Below are 17934 nucleotides of genomic sequence, written 5' to 3'. Positions count from 1 at the left end.
GGCTGCCAGCTGTGACCCACTGACATCCATCCTGGGCTATCACTGCCACAGAGGCCTCCCTCCTGTCCCCTGAATGGGATAAATGTTTCAGGTCCCTGTCTTGAAGATGTATTTTTGTCTTCCTTTTTTCTTAAATTGTAAGTAGGAGGAAATCGATTTCCACATCTGAGATGCTTCGGTTCCAGGACTCTGGGGGAGGGTGCTTGTTTGTGCAAAACCCAGGAGTCGGCTTTAGGTGATGCAAAGTCCCATGTAGCTTGCATATCCTATGAATGAGAATTACCTGTCTTCCCCCGCCCCCAAGTGTGTCCCTGGAGTGGGATGCATGCAGGAGGTCAGAACCTGTCTAAGTGTGTGGGCTGAACCCGAGTGAGCTGCTTCCTGAAGTCACCAAGCAGCGGCTTGCAGGGAGCCTCCACTGGTGGCTGAAGTGCCCTGGTGTTTACAGTAGCATTCCTGAAAACCTCCATGTCTGCACAGCAATCCTGTATGACTGCACTAGGAAAGTCACTTCTGGGGAGAAATCATGAAATGAAATTAATTTTTTTAAATGTGAAAGGGCGGACCAAGTATGGTGACTCATGCCTGTAATCCTAGCACTTTGGGAGGCTGAGGTGGGAAGATTGCTTGAGCTCAGGAATTCAAGACCAGCCTGGGCAATAAGCAAGACCCCATCTCTACAAAAAATTTTTGAAAATTAGCCAGGTGTGGTGGTGCACGCTAGCAGTCCCAGCTACTTGGGAGGCTGAGGCAGGAGCATGGCTTGAGCCCAGGAGTTGGAGGCTGCAGTGAGCTATGATGATGCCACTGCACTTTGGCCTGGCCAACAGAGAGCCTGTCTCAAAAACCAAAACAAAACAAAAAAACAAATAAGGGCCTTTCAAATAATTTCATAATTATGCGTTCTTATTTGGATTTTTGTCAGCATTTTTCTTTAAAAACGAAACAACTTGCCTACCATTCCACTCCTCACCCCCTTCCACCACGACGCTATTACAAAGCTTACGGAAAAGAGTGTGAGTGATTTTGCTCACTTTACCTTATGACATATTTAATAAGGATGTTAAAAAATGATTTGGGGAAAATGCTTTGATCCTGCAACTGCGAAGAGGCCAGTACAACACATTCTCGAGTTCTGGCAGGAGAAATTATTTCAGGTCTTAAAGATGAAAGGCATGAAATAGTCCACTGACCCTGGCTGCGAGCAGGCAAGCTCCATCTAGAGCAGAACCGTGAGGAGATTCTCCTCGCCGATGAAAACTCCAGCATTATGATCCTGCGTGGATCCTGCTGGTGCCTTTTAAAAAAAGAAAAACTTACATTTCTTTTCATAAGGCAGCTACTTATGAACATCAAGTTGTGGAATTTAGGGAAAGAGAATATTCTTTTCCCTTTCTTTTTTTGTCTCACAGAAACAATGACTCTGAATCATTAGATATTGGCCTTGGGAGATAGTATGGCTCTCTCTGCAAATGTCAGAGGGCTTTTTTTTTTAAAACCCCCCTTAGGCTATAGATTTTCTCTAGTGGGGATGGCCTGTTTTCCTGAAGCACTGAGAGCTTGTTCGGAGACCGGAAATGCCTCTAATCGGAGGGGGAAGCGGAAGATCCCGGAACCGAGGTGCCCAAGGCTGGTGTTGTCCTCCGGGGCGCTCTTGCACGAGGCCACCAGCCCACACGGGGGCTGCCTGAATTAACTCAGAGCAGCCTCAAGTGGAGGAGAAAAGGAGCAAATGATTTTGTAAGCGTACGTATGTATGATGCCTTTCGGTGACCACATGTGGTTTAACAGGACAGCCCCATGTACGTGATGCTTGAGGTCATGAGACGGGAGCCGCGCCCCTTCTGTGGGGAGTCTGTTGCTGACTGCCAGCCCTGGAGACGGGGAGCGTGTGCGTGTGCGTGTGCGTGTGTGTGTGTGTGTGTGTGTGTGAGATAAGGAGCGTTGTGCTGACGGGCATCCTGTCGCCAGCTCTTTGTGCCGGGGGTGTGACAAGAGTCCTCCACTGAAAGACTGAGTCTCCTCTGCCACCTGCTACCCTGGTCTTGAGCGCTCACAGCCTCTCTGGGGTCTATTTCATCTGTGAAATGGGAATTAAAAGCTGCCTCACAGGGTTGTTGTGAGGACACGACGAGATGGCAGTGTCAAAGTGCCCGCCTTCCAGAAGGTGCTGATCCAGTGTTACCTGCTCCCTTCCTCCATGCCACGCTGAGCAGGACAATGTTTTTTGTTTTTTGTTTTTGAGACAGAGTCTCGCTTTGTTGCCCAGGCTAGAGTGAGTGCCGTGGCATCAGCCTAGCTCACAGCAACCTCAAACTCCTGGGCTCAAGAGGTCCTGCTGCCTCAGCCTCCCGAGTAGCTGGGACTACAGGCATGCGCCACCATGCCCGGCTAATTTTTTCTATATATATTAGTTGGCCAATTAATTTCTTTCTATTTATAGGAGAGACGGGGTCTCGCTCTTGCTCAGGCTGGTTTTGAACTCATGACCTTGAGCGATCTGCCCGCCTCGACCTCTCAGAGAGCTAGGATTACAGGCGTGAGCCACCGCGCCCAGCCAGGACAATGTTTTGAGACCTATCTGAAGGTCCCATTTTTAGTGGTTCATCCCCCTGTGTGTTCATGTCCCTGACTCTGTGGCTGGAAAAACAGAGCCCCCCCCCCCCCCCCCGCCACGTAGGTTTTTAGGTCATTAGGTCAAGGGCCTGTAGCGTTTGGCAGCAAAGCAAAGATTCTTGACGCTCCTTACCCCAATCCCAAGCCTGTGCTCTCTTTACGACACCCACTGTTGCTTCTGGAACTCCTCCCTGGAAATCAGTGACAACCTTCCAAAGAAGTAGCCGAGAAGAGCCAAAGACAGACGGACTCCCCCAGTCCCAGTTTGGCTAGTCATCGCTTCCCCCAGCAGGAAAAAACGCTCTTGTCAGCTGGAGCAAGCCCCAGAAGCCAGTTCCCTGGGCTGGACGAGACTGAGTGCAGGCCAGGAGCGAACAGGAGAGCAGGGGAGAGCCCGAAAGAGGGAGAGTGGGAGGAGGACACACTCTGGGATGACTAAGGAGTGAAGGTCACTCAGCGACGGGCCTTGGTCCTACCCCGAGGAGGCCCACGTGCAGCCACAGGATTTAATACTGCATTTGACACTTGCCCATTGTGTGGCTTTGGGAAGAGGATGCAACCTCTCTGGATCCCAATTTATTTACTGGAAAATTAAGTATCATCACCACTCCCCTTTGTCTCTGTGTTGCTGTGAGGATCTAATGACAAATGAGACAGTTTGTGCAACACGCCCAGCAAGGGGCCTGGGGGGCAGCTGTCCCCTTAAGTGCCACTTCCCTCCCCTCCATGGGGTTGGCTACCTCATGTGATTGCTCTGAGGGTTAGATTAGATGAGGCACTAGCTAAACAGGATTTACTCAAGACGGGCTAGTTTCCCTTTCCCTCCCTTAAAAACAGGCTTCCAAACTGGTCCGAGGTTTCTCTCCAGGGAGCCCGAGTGGAAGTGGGCGATAAATTGCCTCGTTTCCCTCTGTGGCCATTTCCGGATTCTCCGCTGCGGCTGCTGTACTCTCGCAGTGTTTACCCGAGTTCTGGCGCTGGTTGTAGAAATAGATCCTTTGATGGTTTTGTCAAAATATCTTGGGAGCCAGAGGAACAGGGGACCAAGTTAGTCATCCTTTGTGAAACTACAATCGGGAGGCAATGTTTATCTTGCCCAACAAGACCCTGCACTAAAATATAAGGTACAATTAGATGTCCTTGAAAAATGCGGATTGCGGTTTCTCTGTAGACCAGGCTTGGGCAAGTCTGCTGTTTTAAGAGTTTATACATATTCATCAAGACGCTGGAGGTGGCCGGTGAAATAGGCTTTGGGGGCTCCAGTCAGAGATAATGATGGGCGTGGAGAAGGGTGCAAGTTACCCGCAGCCTCGATTAGAGGCTTCTAATCTAGCACCATCGCTGCAGGGATGGAAATGTTTTATTTCTGTGCTCTCTGAGGCACTTGAGACGTGGCTAGTGGGACTGAGAAATGGAAGTTTTGGTTTTATTTAATTTAAAGTAATTTGGATTTGGATTTAAATAGCCACATATGGTTTGTGGCTACCATACTGGACAACATAGCATTATCCAGATCGAAGCATCCTGGGAGCAGTGGCTTCCACCTGAGTCTCACAGGGGTATATATGGTTTCCAGCCACGCCCAGGGCAGCTCGATGGGACCACAGAGATGCCACTCCCCATTGGCAACTGGGACTAGGTTGAGCAGAGTAGGACTTTGCTCGCTGGAAGGACTGAAGCAGAACTGGGGAGAATTGGGGAGAGGCCGGAAAGGGGAGGGTGCAGTGCAGGCCACAGCTCAGCACGGATCATGACGAGTGTCAGGCAGTCCTGCCTTGTAGCCCCCACATCACTGGCCCGCTAGGGACCTACCTCATCCGCTTGTCCCTGGAGCAAGATAAGCAGTTGGTGAAAGAGAGACACAAATGTTGTCTCCAAGGGACTCACTGCTTGTTACTCTCCGCTGAGCCCACTGAGGGTGGGACTTGCTTGAAGAATGCATGGGCTCATTGGTTTGGGTAGCCGGTGGGTGAGATAATGTCACCCTGATGTGACTCTTTGGTCTCCCTTAATGGGAAAGGGACCGTCCTGAGTTCACACCTCAGGTCGGGCACCTGGGGTCGTTGGCAAGTGGGAGAAACTCAACCTGGCTTGTGCCTCCTGCTCTTCCTTCCTTCTCTTGATGCTTGCCTTCCTCTCCCATCCCCAGGCTCCCCGGAGACGTCCTCAGACTGGACCAAGCCCCTCACTTCCGGTGGAGTCCCCGGTTCAGCCCCGGAGGATGAAAACTGACCTCTTTTCTGCCCAGCCTGGTCTTAAGGAGAAAGCAACGCCCCTTCCTCCTCCTCTTCTCCTTCCTCCCTCTTCAAGCTCCCCAAACACACCAGGGGCAGGCCACTGAGGAAAAAGAAAATCACTCTACTCATTGTGTGGAGGCCCTGGGTGTAAATGCCGGCTCTGCTGAGAATTCACGTGTGTCCCTGGGCAAATGATTCTCCCTGGCTAGGCCTTGGTTTCCCCATCTTTAAAATGGAAGGCTGAACACTTCCTCACGTGTTAACATTCCACAATTAAAATAGATCCAGGGAAATGTGATTATCTAAGAGGCTTAATCACTCCAGGTAGCTTTGCCATGTAACAGAGGAGCTGGTTCACGCAAATGAGTCTCTAATTGGCAGCCTGCAGTGGGGGGAGCTCCCTGAAGCAGGAGGCCTTCTGAACTTCCCCACCTGTTCCGGAAGCTTCCCTGCTGCCACCTCCTCCAACCCTAGGGGACAGACAGTGGAGGGGAGCCTCTGGCCTGAAAGGTCCCACCCTTACGCCGACTATTCATTCCAGACGCTATCTGCTGCCCACGACGGATTTCTGTCTTTCCTGGACCTGCTTGGCTCACGAAGGGGAAATCTGGCTGGAGAGCAAAAGTTCAGGGAAACAGAGGAATCCTGTTCCTAAAAAAATAAGCCTCCTGGGAGTTTGAACTCGTGACTGGGAGTCAGGTGGCCCCGTTCCAGGCCTCCTTACAGGCCGCATGGCTGTGGACATTCCGCTCGAGTTTTGCTTTCGTCCTCTTTAAAATGGGATGCTTACCAGCTTTGCCAACCTCGCCTGGCTGTCATGAGCACCACAAGGAGTGGATGGCTGCATCTGATGTTTTCTATAAAATGCTCTGCAAATGCAAAGTGGTGGTGATGGCCTGTTCGCGTTCTCCAGATACAAATATCTGCATGGTAATAATCAAACAGCACAACACCAGATTTCTTCTCCCAGCGCCGGAGAGGGAGTGGGGTGAAACAGTAAGATGCTAAATCACTCCCGAGCTGTTTTAAGGATTAGGCAGAAATGTTAATGGCAACAGATGTCGGCTTGTTCCCTCCAGGAGGATTTAGGTTTCAGCCGGAGTATTTCTCTGCTGGCCTCAGCCCAAGACGTGGCCACAGCCCTTTCTCCAACCTTCCATTCAACCCAGAGAGCGGCAGGGGCTCACTTTCTGCCCTGAGGTTAAAAATCTGGCTGGGAAACATTGGAACCCGAATCTTGGCTTGGGAGGACCTCAGTGTGACAATAAATATCCTGTAAGACCAGCTGATTCGCGCCTTAGGGGAAACGAAATGCCGTCTGGAACCTAGTTTTTTATGGGTGTTCATCTCCGTGAGCAGAGATGAGAGGAGTGGGTTCTGGCCCGGGTTTGCAGATCAGGGTGGTCCAGCTACAGGCAACTGCTTGGGACCTTCTGGATGGAACATTCTAGGGAAGCATGAAAATGGAAAGAGAGAGGCCCCCCCAAGAATTGTTTGAGAAATCACCACGGTTTCTCCTCCTAGCTCTTGGTAGCAAGGTGGCCAGGTTCTTGGGAAAGGAGAAAGGCTGTGTCAACATCGCTGTCTGGAGCCTGTGCAGTTCCAGAAACACTAACAGCAGAGCCAGGGGAAACTTCTCAGCCTTTCAGATGAGTCACTGCACCCTGTCCTTCTGAGGACTCCAGGCCCCTGGGCACTCACCTTTGAAGGGGGACTGGGCTCGCGTCACGAGGAAGAGCTTCTTGCTCTTGCTCTGCGGCTGCTGGTGGACGTGGTAGCCCAGCGTGTTGCAGCGGCCCTTCCTGCAGCTCAGGCACCGGCCCTGGCTGAAGCTGTCCATGTCGCTGCACAGGTAGGCGGTGCTCTGCATGCCGTCGTGCAGCAGGGAGTCGATGAACAGGTGCACCGATCGCTCGTGGGAGCATTTTATGGTCTTGGTGATGGTGGCTGGAACACAGCGCAAGACATGTTATCACCCCTTAACCCGAAGCAGCCTCCACTCAAAGGATCATCTCAGTTCTCTGCCTGCAGCAGATTAGCAGAAGCACACGGGGAGGCAGGGTGGGATCGCTGAGGTCGAGCTGCTGGCAACAGCGGGATGTTACAGCTGCCCGGAAGCTAAAGAAAGTAGACCCCTCTGGGTTATTTAGTGTCGGGGCAAAATCCCAGGCCCCTCCAGGCTCCTGGGGACACTCCTCTATGACAGTGTGTTACAGTAGGTGTTTTAAGTCACTAAAAACAGACCGAATTATTTAAGAAAGCAAGGTAGTATAATTCATTTTAGAGCTATTTCTGTCTCGAATGGTTAGGAATGCCTGAGTGCTGTTGCCTGGAGGGTGAGCTGGCTGGAACGGGCTTGTGTGGGACGCCTCCTTCCTTAATAACACCAGAGACATGAGGCACTCCTGTGGCACGCTAATGGCCTGGTGAAGGCTGAGGACTCTCCATAATGCCTACCTTTTGTCCCAAAGCAGCCAGCGCCTCCCATAGGTGACAGGCCTGTAAAGCCAGCTGGGGGGTTGGATTTAGAAGGGCATGCCCCAGTACCTGGGTCTGAACAGGCCTAACCCTAACTCAAAAAAGTGTGCTTATGTTGATCTACCGTGGACTTTGACCGAATTTTTTTTCAACTCTCCAAATATTAACCAAATCTGTAGTCAATTATTCTCAAGGAATGTTGAGGAACCACCACCAGATGTGTACAGCACCTTATGTAAAGGTAGAGCACAGGTAACTTTGCCAAAAGTGATATTCCCAGGTGTCTGGAGGCTGAACTGCCAAGATCAGCTACGGTGGTCCTTGGTCACTTGTGGCTGCATTTACTGAGCACCTACTAGGACGGGGTGTATGCTGAGTGCCTCCCACTCATCCACTCCCCGAATCTTCCCGGCAGCTCCTGAGGCAGCTGGTATTAGTGAGAAAGTGAGCTTCAAAGACATCCACGAGCTCGCTCAAGCTCACCCAGCCAGGAGGCGGGGAGTGGGGGAAAGCAGTCACCTGTTCAGGTGTGGCTGGGAGAACTACCCCAGAATGGGAACACTTTCACACAAAGGGGTGAAGAAAACTGAGAAAACCATCCCAAACGCTGGACAAGCTGAATACATGTGCTTTTGTTCCATCGTTTCGATGTGTAGCACAGAAGAGCAAAGGGCGGTGGCCCGTGGGGGACGCGTTCTCCAGGCACCCGGCGCCCACGCACCAGCCTGGCGGTCAGCTGGGGACTGCTGGCGACCGGAGGGCGCTGACCCCCGCGGAGATGCCAGCCACGACGAGGGCGAGTCCCCAGAAGGCGCCCTCAGGCGTGGGCGGGCGGGCGCCTGGGAGTCCGGCCAAGCGGGGAAGCTGCGGAGCGTGAAGGTCACGCCGATACTGGCGAGGTGGGAGGTGACGGAATCACGAGAGCCGCGTGTGCTCAGTCCCAGCAAGGCGCCTGCGCCACCAGGGCGAGACGGTGGCGTGCAGGGTGTGTGTGGGGGGGTGCGGGTCTCCCGTTGGCTCAGCGTGATTGGCAGGTTTTAATCAGGATGATGTTTTGCAGTCACGAGGCATCTGGCATGCTCGTGGAATGTGCGGTTTCTGCTGACGTTTTTGTTCTTATTTAATCCTGTGCCGCGCTACGCGTGTGCACGTTCGCGTTTCGGTTCCGGGACTGGAGAAAGAAGTGGGACCACCACCCAGAGGATGCCGCATTCAGTTTCTGCCCCGAGCTACAGGATGTCGCAGGGACGCAAATGAAGCTGAATTTCCCGCTGCAAGAACATGCAGGAGCAGCGGATTGAACCTCACCCGGGGAAGAACTCGAAGCCTGAGGTTAAAGGTCAAGAGGCGCGACCTGTCGACCTATCACGTGACTCAGCGGAAGCCCCTCGAGTGAGGGAACTTCCGGAGGAGGAGTAACCATGGGGGCCGGGACTAAAGTCTCAGAAGGGCTCGTGTCCTGGAGAGGCTGTGCCTGGGCACGCGGGCCCCTGTGAGGGTTGGGACTCCTGTTGGCGGCCTCAGGGCTTGGCCTGTCGCGGGAGCCACCTGCTGGGGGCCACCACCCTCCCCCTGGCAGACACCCTGGGCCCTGCCCTTGCGGGACTCTGCCCTGAGTCCCACAGGCCGGGCGGGCCCTCCCTCTCACCGTGCAAGCCGTGCTCGGCGATGTGCTTGTACAGCTCGAGGAAGTGGCAGCCGGGCTGGAAGGAGCCCCCGTTGGGGTAGAAGTCGTAGTGCGCGACGGGCCGTTTGATGCCCACGCTCAGGCCCATGTGCTCCCGGGTGAAGGTGTGAATGGCATCCACGAAGTTGGCGTCATCGGGAGAAAGACGGTCGCTGGGGGGACTTCCCTCAAACAGCGGCCCCGCCGCGTCCAGCCCTGGTGGGAAAGCGAGGGGGAGGGTGCTTTTTAGCTTTTTGATATTATTACACATTAAGGAGCTAGCAGGAAGAAGAAAAACCTAGGGCATGATGTTTCTCCCGAAAATCTTGCCATAACCTTCTCTCATTAAAACCAAAGTTATTCATCGTGCTAAAAATTAGACACAGGTTAGGCATTATGTGGGGGGGGGAGGGGAGGAGGTCTGCAGAAACTATCCAGTGGTAGAAATAAGATTATGAGGGAATGCTTGATTTATTTAAGCGAATTAATTTTAAGTACCTCTGAAGCTACTTTCAAAAGCGCCTGTTTACATACAAAAAAGCCCGGGAGCTCATTGTAAGTAGTTCTACCCATCAAAGAAAAAATTTGCTTGCGTGTTGTCAGTAATTTCCCTTAATGAGCTGACTGTTCTCCTACGCAAATGTCATTGCATTGGAATGCCCAGCACAGCCTTGGGACACCACTGTTCTGGGTGAAAACGTCGTGAGCAAATAGGGCTGCTCAAAGCTCTGGTCTGCCTGTGACAGATGAGACCAAGTGGCAGCTCCTGGCTGACTGTAGTTGGGGAGTATTTATGCACTCAGAGGTTGTCCCTTGTCTTTCTCCCTTAGCCTTGTCCGGGGACACTCAGGTGTCCCACCTCAGCCCTGGCTTCCTACCCTGCTACAAAGGAAAGATGTCCTGGTGTGATTTATATTCCTTTTTTCCATCAGGCTGACGATAAGGTGACAACAGGGCAGTGAGCCCTCCCGCTGCCTCTAAGGTGGCTGGGCCCAGCTCCTAAAGCCCCGTGTGACCCCAGCACAAGCCAGGTCTCACCGCTCAGCTTTCTGGCCCTGCTGCCTCTAGCGGGAGGTCTGCTCACCCCCAGGGTACTGAGGGCTGTTGAAGCAGTGGGGGACAGAGCAAATGAGTTCTCATCAAGACAGAGGTATTCAGTTCGAATGTCTGCCATTATCCCTATTCTTTTTCATATTAAATCCTTTTATAAAGGAATGGTGATAGTAGATTGTTTTAAAAATGTTCTTACTTGATAAAATGTAAACTCACAGCTCTGTTATTCATCTCAAATGGACTTTGTTTTAGCCCCCCAGTAGAGTTTCAGCCTCCTGCGAGGTGGTGAAGGACGAGGAGGAGCTTGGTGGGGAGGCTAGGACGGGGCGAATGAGTGGTGGGCAACAGAACGGTCCGAGCCAAGACCCCGAAGCACAAGAGGCGGAGGTGTGTCCATAAAGTGGAGAAAAGTCTAGTGTCTTTCTGGCCTGGAACTATGGGAAGGTGTGGGCAGGAGGGGAAGCCGGGGAACGGTGGGGACACGAGGCTGAGAAGGGCCTTGCCTGTACTGTATATTATACCACTGGGCCCCAGACACTTCAACTGGGGAACATCTGGCCAGCTGTGTGCTTTTCAGATCCTGATTCCGGGGCAGTGTGTGTGTCAGGGGGTTGGGGGCAGGGGCACGTGGGAGGAAAGGCCTTTTTTCGCATGTGTCCAGCTCTTGCTGGGTGTCCCGGGCCGTTTCTGAGTGAGCATGGGGTTTGTGGTGAGGTCTTTGGTGCAGAGCTCCCTCCTTCAAGCCTTCAAATGGGTCACAGAGTAAAGCCCATGTCTTTTACAAACGTGGAAACTGAGACGCCAACGTGGCTGATGTTTGTTTGTCATTTTGAGACAGAGTCTCGATTTGTTGCCCAGGCTAGAGTGAGTGCCGTGGCGTCAGCCTAGCTCACAGCAACCTCAAACTCCTGGGCTCAAGCAATCCTCCTGCCTCAGCCTCCCGAGTAGCTGGGACTACAGGCGTGTGCCACCATGCCCGGCTAATTTTTTCTATACATATATTAGTTGGCCAATTAATTTCTTTCTATTTATAGTAGAGACGGGGTCTCACTCTTGCTCACGCTGGTTTCGAACTCCTGACCTGGAGCAATCCGCCTGCCTCAGCCTCCCAGAGTGTTAGGATTACAGGCGTGAGCCACCGCGCCCGGCCCGCGGCTGATGTGTTACAGCAAATTAAAGCCATGATTTTTCTCTCTCCCTACGTTGCCCGCATTAGGCTTTGTAAACTATGATTAAAAAATAAGACTCTCGGCCGGGCGCTGTGGCTCACGCCTGTAATCCTAGCTCTTGGGAGGCCGAGGCGGGCGGATTGCTCAAGGTCAGGAGTTCAAAACCAGCCTGAGCAAGAGCGAGACCCCGTCTCTACTATAAATAGAAAGAAATTAATTGGCCAACTGATATATATATAAAAAATAGCCGGGCATGGTGGCGCATGCCTGTAGTCCCAGCTACTCGGGAGGCTGAGGCAGAAGGATCACTCAAGCCCAGGAGTTTGAGGTTGCTGTGAGCTAGGCTGACGCCATGGCACTCACTCTAGCCTGGACAACAAAGTGAGACTCTGTCTCCAAAAAAAAAAAAAAAAAAAATAAGACTCTCCCTTGCTACAAAAATGCACAGAAAGTCCCCTTTTAAGTCTTATGTGGTACAGCTACCAGAGGCATTTGTTCAAGTGAAAACAGTAGAAGTTGAGGCTGTAATTTCTCGGAACAGAAGTCCAAGAGGTCGGTCCTGTTTGAGAGAAGGTTACAAGTCCTCCTGTGAACTCCAACGCATCACCAAAAAAAGTTGGGGTGTTTTCATGATGAGACTGTTAGAAACCCAGCTCCTTGCTCAACGCCCCCGTGCAGTTGTGGAGATTAGCTTGTTAGTTTCAGGTATGGGTACCTGTAATTCTCCCAATCTTGTGCTTTCGGCCGAGGTAACTGCCAGCGAATCCCGAGACGTGGGCGCCCAGGCTGTACCCAATTAGGTGAACATTGCTTGGAGAGAATTGAACGGATTCCTACAAGACAGCAGTGAGGGGGTGGGGGAGAGGTGTGGGGTGGGGGGAGAGCGTTGGGGAGGGGAGAAGAGGGGCCTGGATGAAGCCTTCTGGGGGTGCGGTGTGTTCTTATATCCACCCTGTACTCTGAGCCTGTTTGCAAATGAGATGCTGTATTCGCATTCCAGACCGAAACTGGTTTCTCACCTGGCTGACTCTGTCCCTGTCAGAGGGCCTAGCTCTGTTTTTTGGGCTCAGGTAGGTACCTGGGACCCTGTCTGGAGGCTGCCACCTCCTGCCCTACCTGTCTTTCCCCGGATACGAAGGTCCTACAGAAGTGATCTGTGTTGGGGGCTGATGGTTTGCAGGGTGTGTTTGGATCCCTTGGCATGTCCAAGGGGCTGAGGAGTGGGGGTGGGGGGAGAAGACAAAATAGGGGTTCAAGGGAGGCGTCTGAGAGAGCCCTGGGGTCTGGTCTCAGATCTGTGCCTTCCTGCTCCTGCGAGCTTAGCATTGGCAGCTCTCCTGTCTGGGTTGCTGTGGGAGATCAGCTTAGTTGGTCACGCTTAGAGGACAGGAGAGGAGGGCAGAGGTGTGGGCAGAGAGGGATGAGCAGGTCTTACCTCCAGCCACCGAAGAAGAGCCGCGACCTCCTGGCCCGTGAGGCGGGTGTTGCGCACGGCGATGGTGTAGGGTTGGTAGGCCAGGGTGAGCCAGTCCGCCACCCCCACGTTCACTGGCTGGGCTGGCCGAGACTTCAGCGCGGCCACCAACTGCCAGATCCAGTTTTCCAGCTTGCCGTCCACCTGAGAAGGGCATGGCAGGGGGCTCCACTAGTTTCCTTTTTCACTGCTCCCCCTCTTCCTTCTCCAACTCTTGCATAATGCCGGACCCTTCTCCCCAAGACAAAGGGCTTACCGTGGGGTTGCTCAGCCTCAGCACTGTTGACGTTTTGGGCCACATAATTCTTTGCCTCGGGGAGCTGTCTTGTGCATTGTGTAATGTTTGCCGGCATCCCTGGCTCCACCAACTGGATGCCGGCAGTGGTACCCGACACCCCAGGTTTTGAAAACCCATAATGTCTCCAGCCTTTGCTAAATGTTCCCCACCTGAGAACAGTGCTGAAGTCTGTGTGAATCAGGTCCTGAAAGCTGACCTGTCCTTTGAGGGCCAGCTGCATGCCACCTCCTCTGCAAAGCTGCTCTACCACACCTCTGGATCCCACCCCACCTGCAGCGTCCTGCCGGCTTTGGCAGGACTAGCTCTGTGAACCTGAACATTAGGTTCGTAGGAGCTGAAGGAATGTTCATGGAGGATTGTTCTGTGTATGTGTCTGATTTGAGAACCAATTTGCAGGGCTCTCCTAATAGGTTCACGGAGCAAAGATATCTGTGCTGTGTCTTTAAGACTCAGTAGATGTTCGGTAAGAAGGGTGGGCAGGTGCATGTGGCAGTGGTGAGGTCCAGGCCATTCTGGGCAGAAGGAGCAGCAAGTGCAAAGGCACAGAAGGATGAAAGGGCAGCGTGGTGTGTCTGGGGAGAGGGTTGAAGGCTAGACTACAGGAGGTGAAGCTGGGAGCTCTACTGAGGGCCTGGCATGTCATTCCAGGGTAAGATGCATTCATTTATAGTAATAAGTGCTCACCAGGTGCCTTCTGTGTGCATGTACCCTCTTGAGTTCAAATCCAGGCTTTCTCAGTTACTAGCTGAGTGACTCAGGCAAATTATTTAACTACCCCGTGCCTCAGTTTCCTCATCTGGAAAATGGAGATAATAATGTTTTCCTTCTAGGATTGTTGTGAAGATGAAATAAGTTAACAGATATATAAAGCACTTAGAACAGTGCCTGGAACATAGTGAGGAGAGTAGATGTTAGTCACTGCAGTTGTTGTTGTTACTACTAGCAGTAGACATGTTCTCGGCTGGACAGAATTTTGATAATGAAGAATGTGTTTTGGTAGAGAGATCCTGGTAAGAGGACCCTGTGATCTTCATGTTGCATTTGCAAACAAGAATCATTCATTTGATCATTAATTCAGTTAACATTTTGGAGCACCTAATGTGATACTGTCCCACGGTGGTCAATTAGACAGGTGTAGGTCAGAATCCCGTCCAGTAAGGACCTTCCAGCCTAGCGGAGCAGAGAGACTTGGGCGGTTATAAAGCTGAGCAGCAGAGCAGCTCTGGAGAGTGCCCAGGGTGGCGTGGGAGCTCCTGGGGACACCTAATGCCCCTCGGGGCAGTGCTGGGATGGAGGTAGAGGGGGCTGCAGGAGGACCTGTGCGGGACAGTGGGACTTAATCAGGAGAAGGGGAGGAGAAAGAACGCTCTAGGCAGAGGGTGCAGCCTGAGCCAAGGCCAAGAGGAGAGAAAGCCTCTTTTTTTTGTTGTTGGAAGGAGCTACAGGAGTTGGGTGTGGCCGGAATCAGACACGGGAGGCAGGGAGAGGTGCAGGGGAGGCAGGTGGATGGATGGGCCCATTTTGCTCCCCACGGTAGGATAGATGGGGATTGCAAGGGTACTTTCCAACTAGATAGCAGGGGAAGGTTTCTAAGTCATGAAATAGACACCAAAATCTTAGGAGGGTTCCAATCGTGAACTAAACTTCAAATCATGGGGAGGTAGGGAACCAGGGAGGCAGGATTTCCTCCCGAAGTCAGGTGGTTTGACATCACTCATTGCCCACAGTCTCCTTTCTTTCCTTCTTCCATATAATAGAACTTTTAGCATCACTAAAAGGATACCTTTTCTTTTCTTTCTTTTTTTTTTTTTTTTTTTTGAGACAGTGTCTCACTCTGTTGCCCTGGCTAGAGTGCAGTGGTGTCATCATAGCTCACTGCAACCTCAAACTCCTGGGCTCAAAAGATCCTTCTGCTTCAGCCTCCTGAGTAGCTGGAACTACAGACACGTGCCGCCATGTCCAGCTAATTTTTCTGCTTTTTGTAGAGACAGGGTCTTGCTTGTGCTCAGACTGGTCTCAAATTCCTGGCCTCAAGCGATCTTCCTGCCTCGGCCTCCTGAAGTGGTAGGATTATAGGCAGGAGCCACTGTGCCCAGCCTGCGTTTTCTTTTCTTTTTTTTTTTTAATTTCTTTATTTTGTCTCTTATTTTTTTCTTTCCTCACTCCTCTGTAAACCCAAGGATATGTTTTCTTTTAAGAGGCTATACTTCTCATCCACTTTTCCATCTAGGTATGGTCAGTGGATGTAATTGGAAGCATTTCAGAGATGCTCTGGGAGGCCTAAGAAAACACTCTTTTATACCAAATGCTATTGATTTATACACTTTAAATGGATAAATTGTATGCTACGTAAATTATAGCTCCATAAAGCTGTTTTATTAAAAAAATAACCTTGCTTTTTGACCCTTTTGTTTATATCCTTTACTACATTGTGCTACCTGGAATAAAGATGTGATGGCAAGTGCTCTTGCTGCCATCTTGGACTATGAAGATAAGGATCACACTCTAAGCTGGCAGAGCAGTGGGCTGCAAAGAGCTGGGGCCTTGAGGAGTTCACTGACCAAATCTAACTAGCCAGTTTTGGACTATTGTGTGAAATGAAAAAAAACACTTCTATCTGAACCACTGCTAATTTGGGTCTCAGTTATTTGCAGCTGAACTTAAAGCTTACTGGTATAACCTTTCACTGGGGGGTCCATCTCTCTGGCTTTGCACCTCCCCCTGTGAAACATGCAGATGCAGGGTAGGATGCCTCCTCCAGCATGGACCGTAATCCCTAATGAGCGATGTGACCTCTTTGAGCCACATTTTATCAGAAACATGGAGATAATATTTTCCCACCCTGTTTACTCATCGAATCGAGATAATCAATGGGATAAACGGTGGGGAAGCACTTGCAAAATTAGAATGTGCTTTACAAACATGCATGAAGTTGTTATCACCAGCTCTCCATCTATTTATTAAGATTGAATGCACTAGGAAGAAAAAAAAAACGTGAAAGCAGAGAGAAAAAAGGCATGTCAGCATTGCTTACCGACCACCCGTGGATTATCATCACCAAAGGCTGGGAGGAGTTGAAGCCACACTCCTGTAATGTGTCCGGGCGGTTGAGCTGAATCTGACAGCCCTCGTTGGTCTTATCTCCTAAGAGCAGGAATCTGGTCTTCGTCTCCTGCAGCGTTTTCTTTGTTTCAACAGCTTGAGATCTTCTTCCAGATGGCTCTGGAATATAGGATTGAGGACGGTGTTTAGCTTGGCGCCTGTTCCACCTCTGCCAGCTCTGGGTCCCCCAAAAGGCTGCTCCTGAGAGCACAAGCCAAAGAGGTTACTGTGAGGTGCTGGAGATCAGAATGAGCCACCACTTTGGGGAACCCCAAAGGGCATTTCCAGTGGAATGGCCAGATGAGGGAGGGTGACCTAGGGTGACCCAACATACAGGTCCAAGGGGCCAGATCTTCCACCCTTTCGTCCCGTTATCTCTGCGACCAGCCAGTCAGATGCCAGAGTAACTCTAAGACATGAGGAATATAAGCAAGGCAATTTTCCAGGCTCAGAGAGGGCAAATACCTCATCCCAAATCACTCTATCAATGAGTGATAGAGTCAGGGTTTGAACCCAGGTCTCACTGTCTCCAGTTCCCACCCCTACATTCCTCTCTAGGGAGACAGGGAGAAATCATCTTCATTAGTCATGCCACGTGGCTCAACTTGTTCTTACTTGCAGATGCATTGTATGACATATGCCTTCCATGGACGAGGTCCGGGTTGAGGGTGGGCTTGGTGTGGGAGGGTCACAGGGAGCGATAGATTCTGCTTGATGGAGGGAGGGGGTGGCACTGGAGGGGGGCTTTTCAAGGAATGCAATGCCTGCCAATCCTCATCTTGAAGGACGATGGAGCCCTGAGTGTGTGTGTGTGTGTGTGTGTGTGTGTGTGTGTGTGTGTGTGTGTGTTTGTGTGTGTGCGTGTGTGTTGGCGTGGGCAGAGTAAGGCTTTCTGAACTGAGGGAACAACACGAGTGGAGGCTCAGGGGCGTGAAACCTGCGGCCATGGAGGCAGGAGATAGGGCAGGGCAGGCGGGAGCAGGGAGGGCCCTGGGGTGCTGAGGAGTCTGGGATTTCTGCTTTCGGTGACAGGCAGCTGCTCAGAGTTTCTCAGCAGAAGAGGACAGATGAATGTCCATTCAGAGTCTTTCGAAGACCATGGGGGTGGGAGAGAAAAAGAAAAATCGTTTTCAAGATTTCCTCTTCTGCTGTTTTACCGAAGGGCCTTATAGCCTGTCTTTTGGGGGTGGGGCTCCCCCAGGCCTGACTCTGGAGTGGGAGGGGGTCATCATCCGACTCCGAAGGCAGCGTGACAGCTGTCAGGGCCAGGACCGGAGAGCGACACCTCTGCTCAGAGGCTGAGGGAAGCCCGGGAGGCGCCGTGCTTCCATGGGTGGGCATGTCACCGTGGGTGACACCTCTCCTGCCAAGATTAGGGGTCAGGCCAAGAGCTGGGGCAGGAAGCTCTCGTCGCCCTTCTGGCTCAGGGGCAGACACAAGACCACATGGGCATTTTTGGTCAGTGAACTCAATTCAGCCCAATTAAGGACCCTGATCATTCTTTCTGTCATAAAATCATTCAGGCTTCTCAAATGATAAGTCTTGGGCTTTTGGTTTCAGGCGACAGCAGGACCGGGAGATGATGAACCTACGAAGTGCAAAGGGAAGGTATTCATGAAACCAATTTTCCTGCCCAAAGGTTATTAATTCAGAAGGTCATTAATTCCCAGCAAAGGGCAATGATTTTTCACCACGGTGACAGAATGAAATGCGTCATATTTTATTAAAGGAGATGTGAGTGAGAATCTGAATAACTTTTCCGAGATAATGAAGACAATCTTGCTGCCTCGTTTGGCTTGTAGACTGCCCGAGCTCGCCCTCCCGTGAGCCTGCTCCCAGCC

At 51.7% G+C, this 17934-nt stretch overlaps 1 protein-coding gene across 1 annotated transcript in view; it reads right to left on the bottom strand.

The window, feature by feature from the left end:
- The window catches only part of LIPC (lipase C, hepatic type), a 155515-nt gene that overhangs the window by 12325 nt on the left and 125256 nt on the right, over positions 1-17934 (bottom strand). The window contains exons 3-7 of the mRNA XM_020286049.2: positions 16026-16213; positions 12655-12837; positions 11935-12052; positions 8980-9213; positions 6555-6800 (exon numbers count right to left, since the gene is read on the bottom strand). Coding sequence (XP_020141638.1) covers positions 6555-6800; positions 8980-9213; positions 11935-12052; positions 12655-12837; positions 16026-16213 — 969 coding nt within the window. The remainder of the gene's footprint in view (positions 1-6554; positions 6801-8979; positions 9214-11934; positions 12053-12654; positions 12838-16025; positions 16214-17934) is intronic.

Source organism: Microcebus murinus, chromosome 6 (assembly GCF_040939455.1).
Source record: "Microcebus murinus isolate Inina chromosome 6, M.murinus_Inina_mat1.0, whole genome shotgun sequence".
Classification (NCBI taxonomy): Eukaryota; Metazoa; Chordata; class Mammalia; order Primates; family Cheirogaleidae; genus Microcebus; species Microcebus murinus.
The sequence above is the reverse complement of the archived record's forward strand: the minus strand, read 5'-3'. Positions and strand labels throughout refer to the sequence as shown.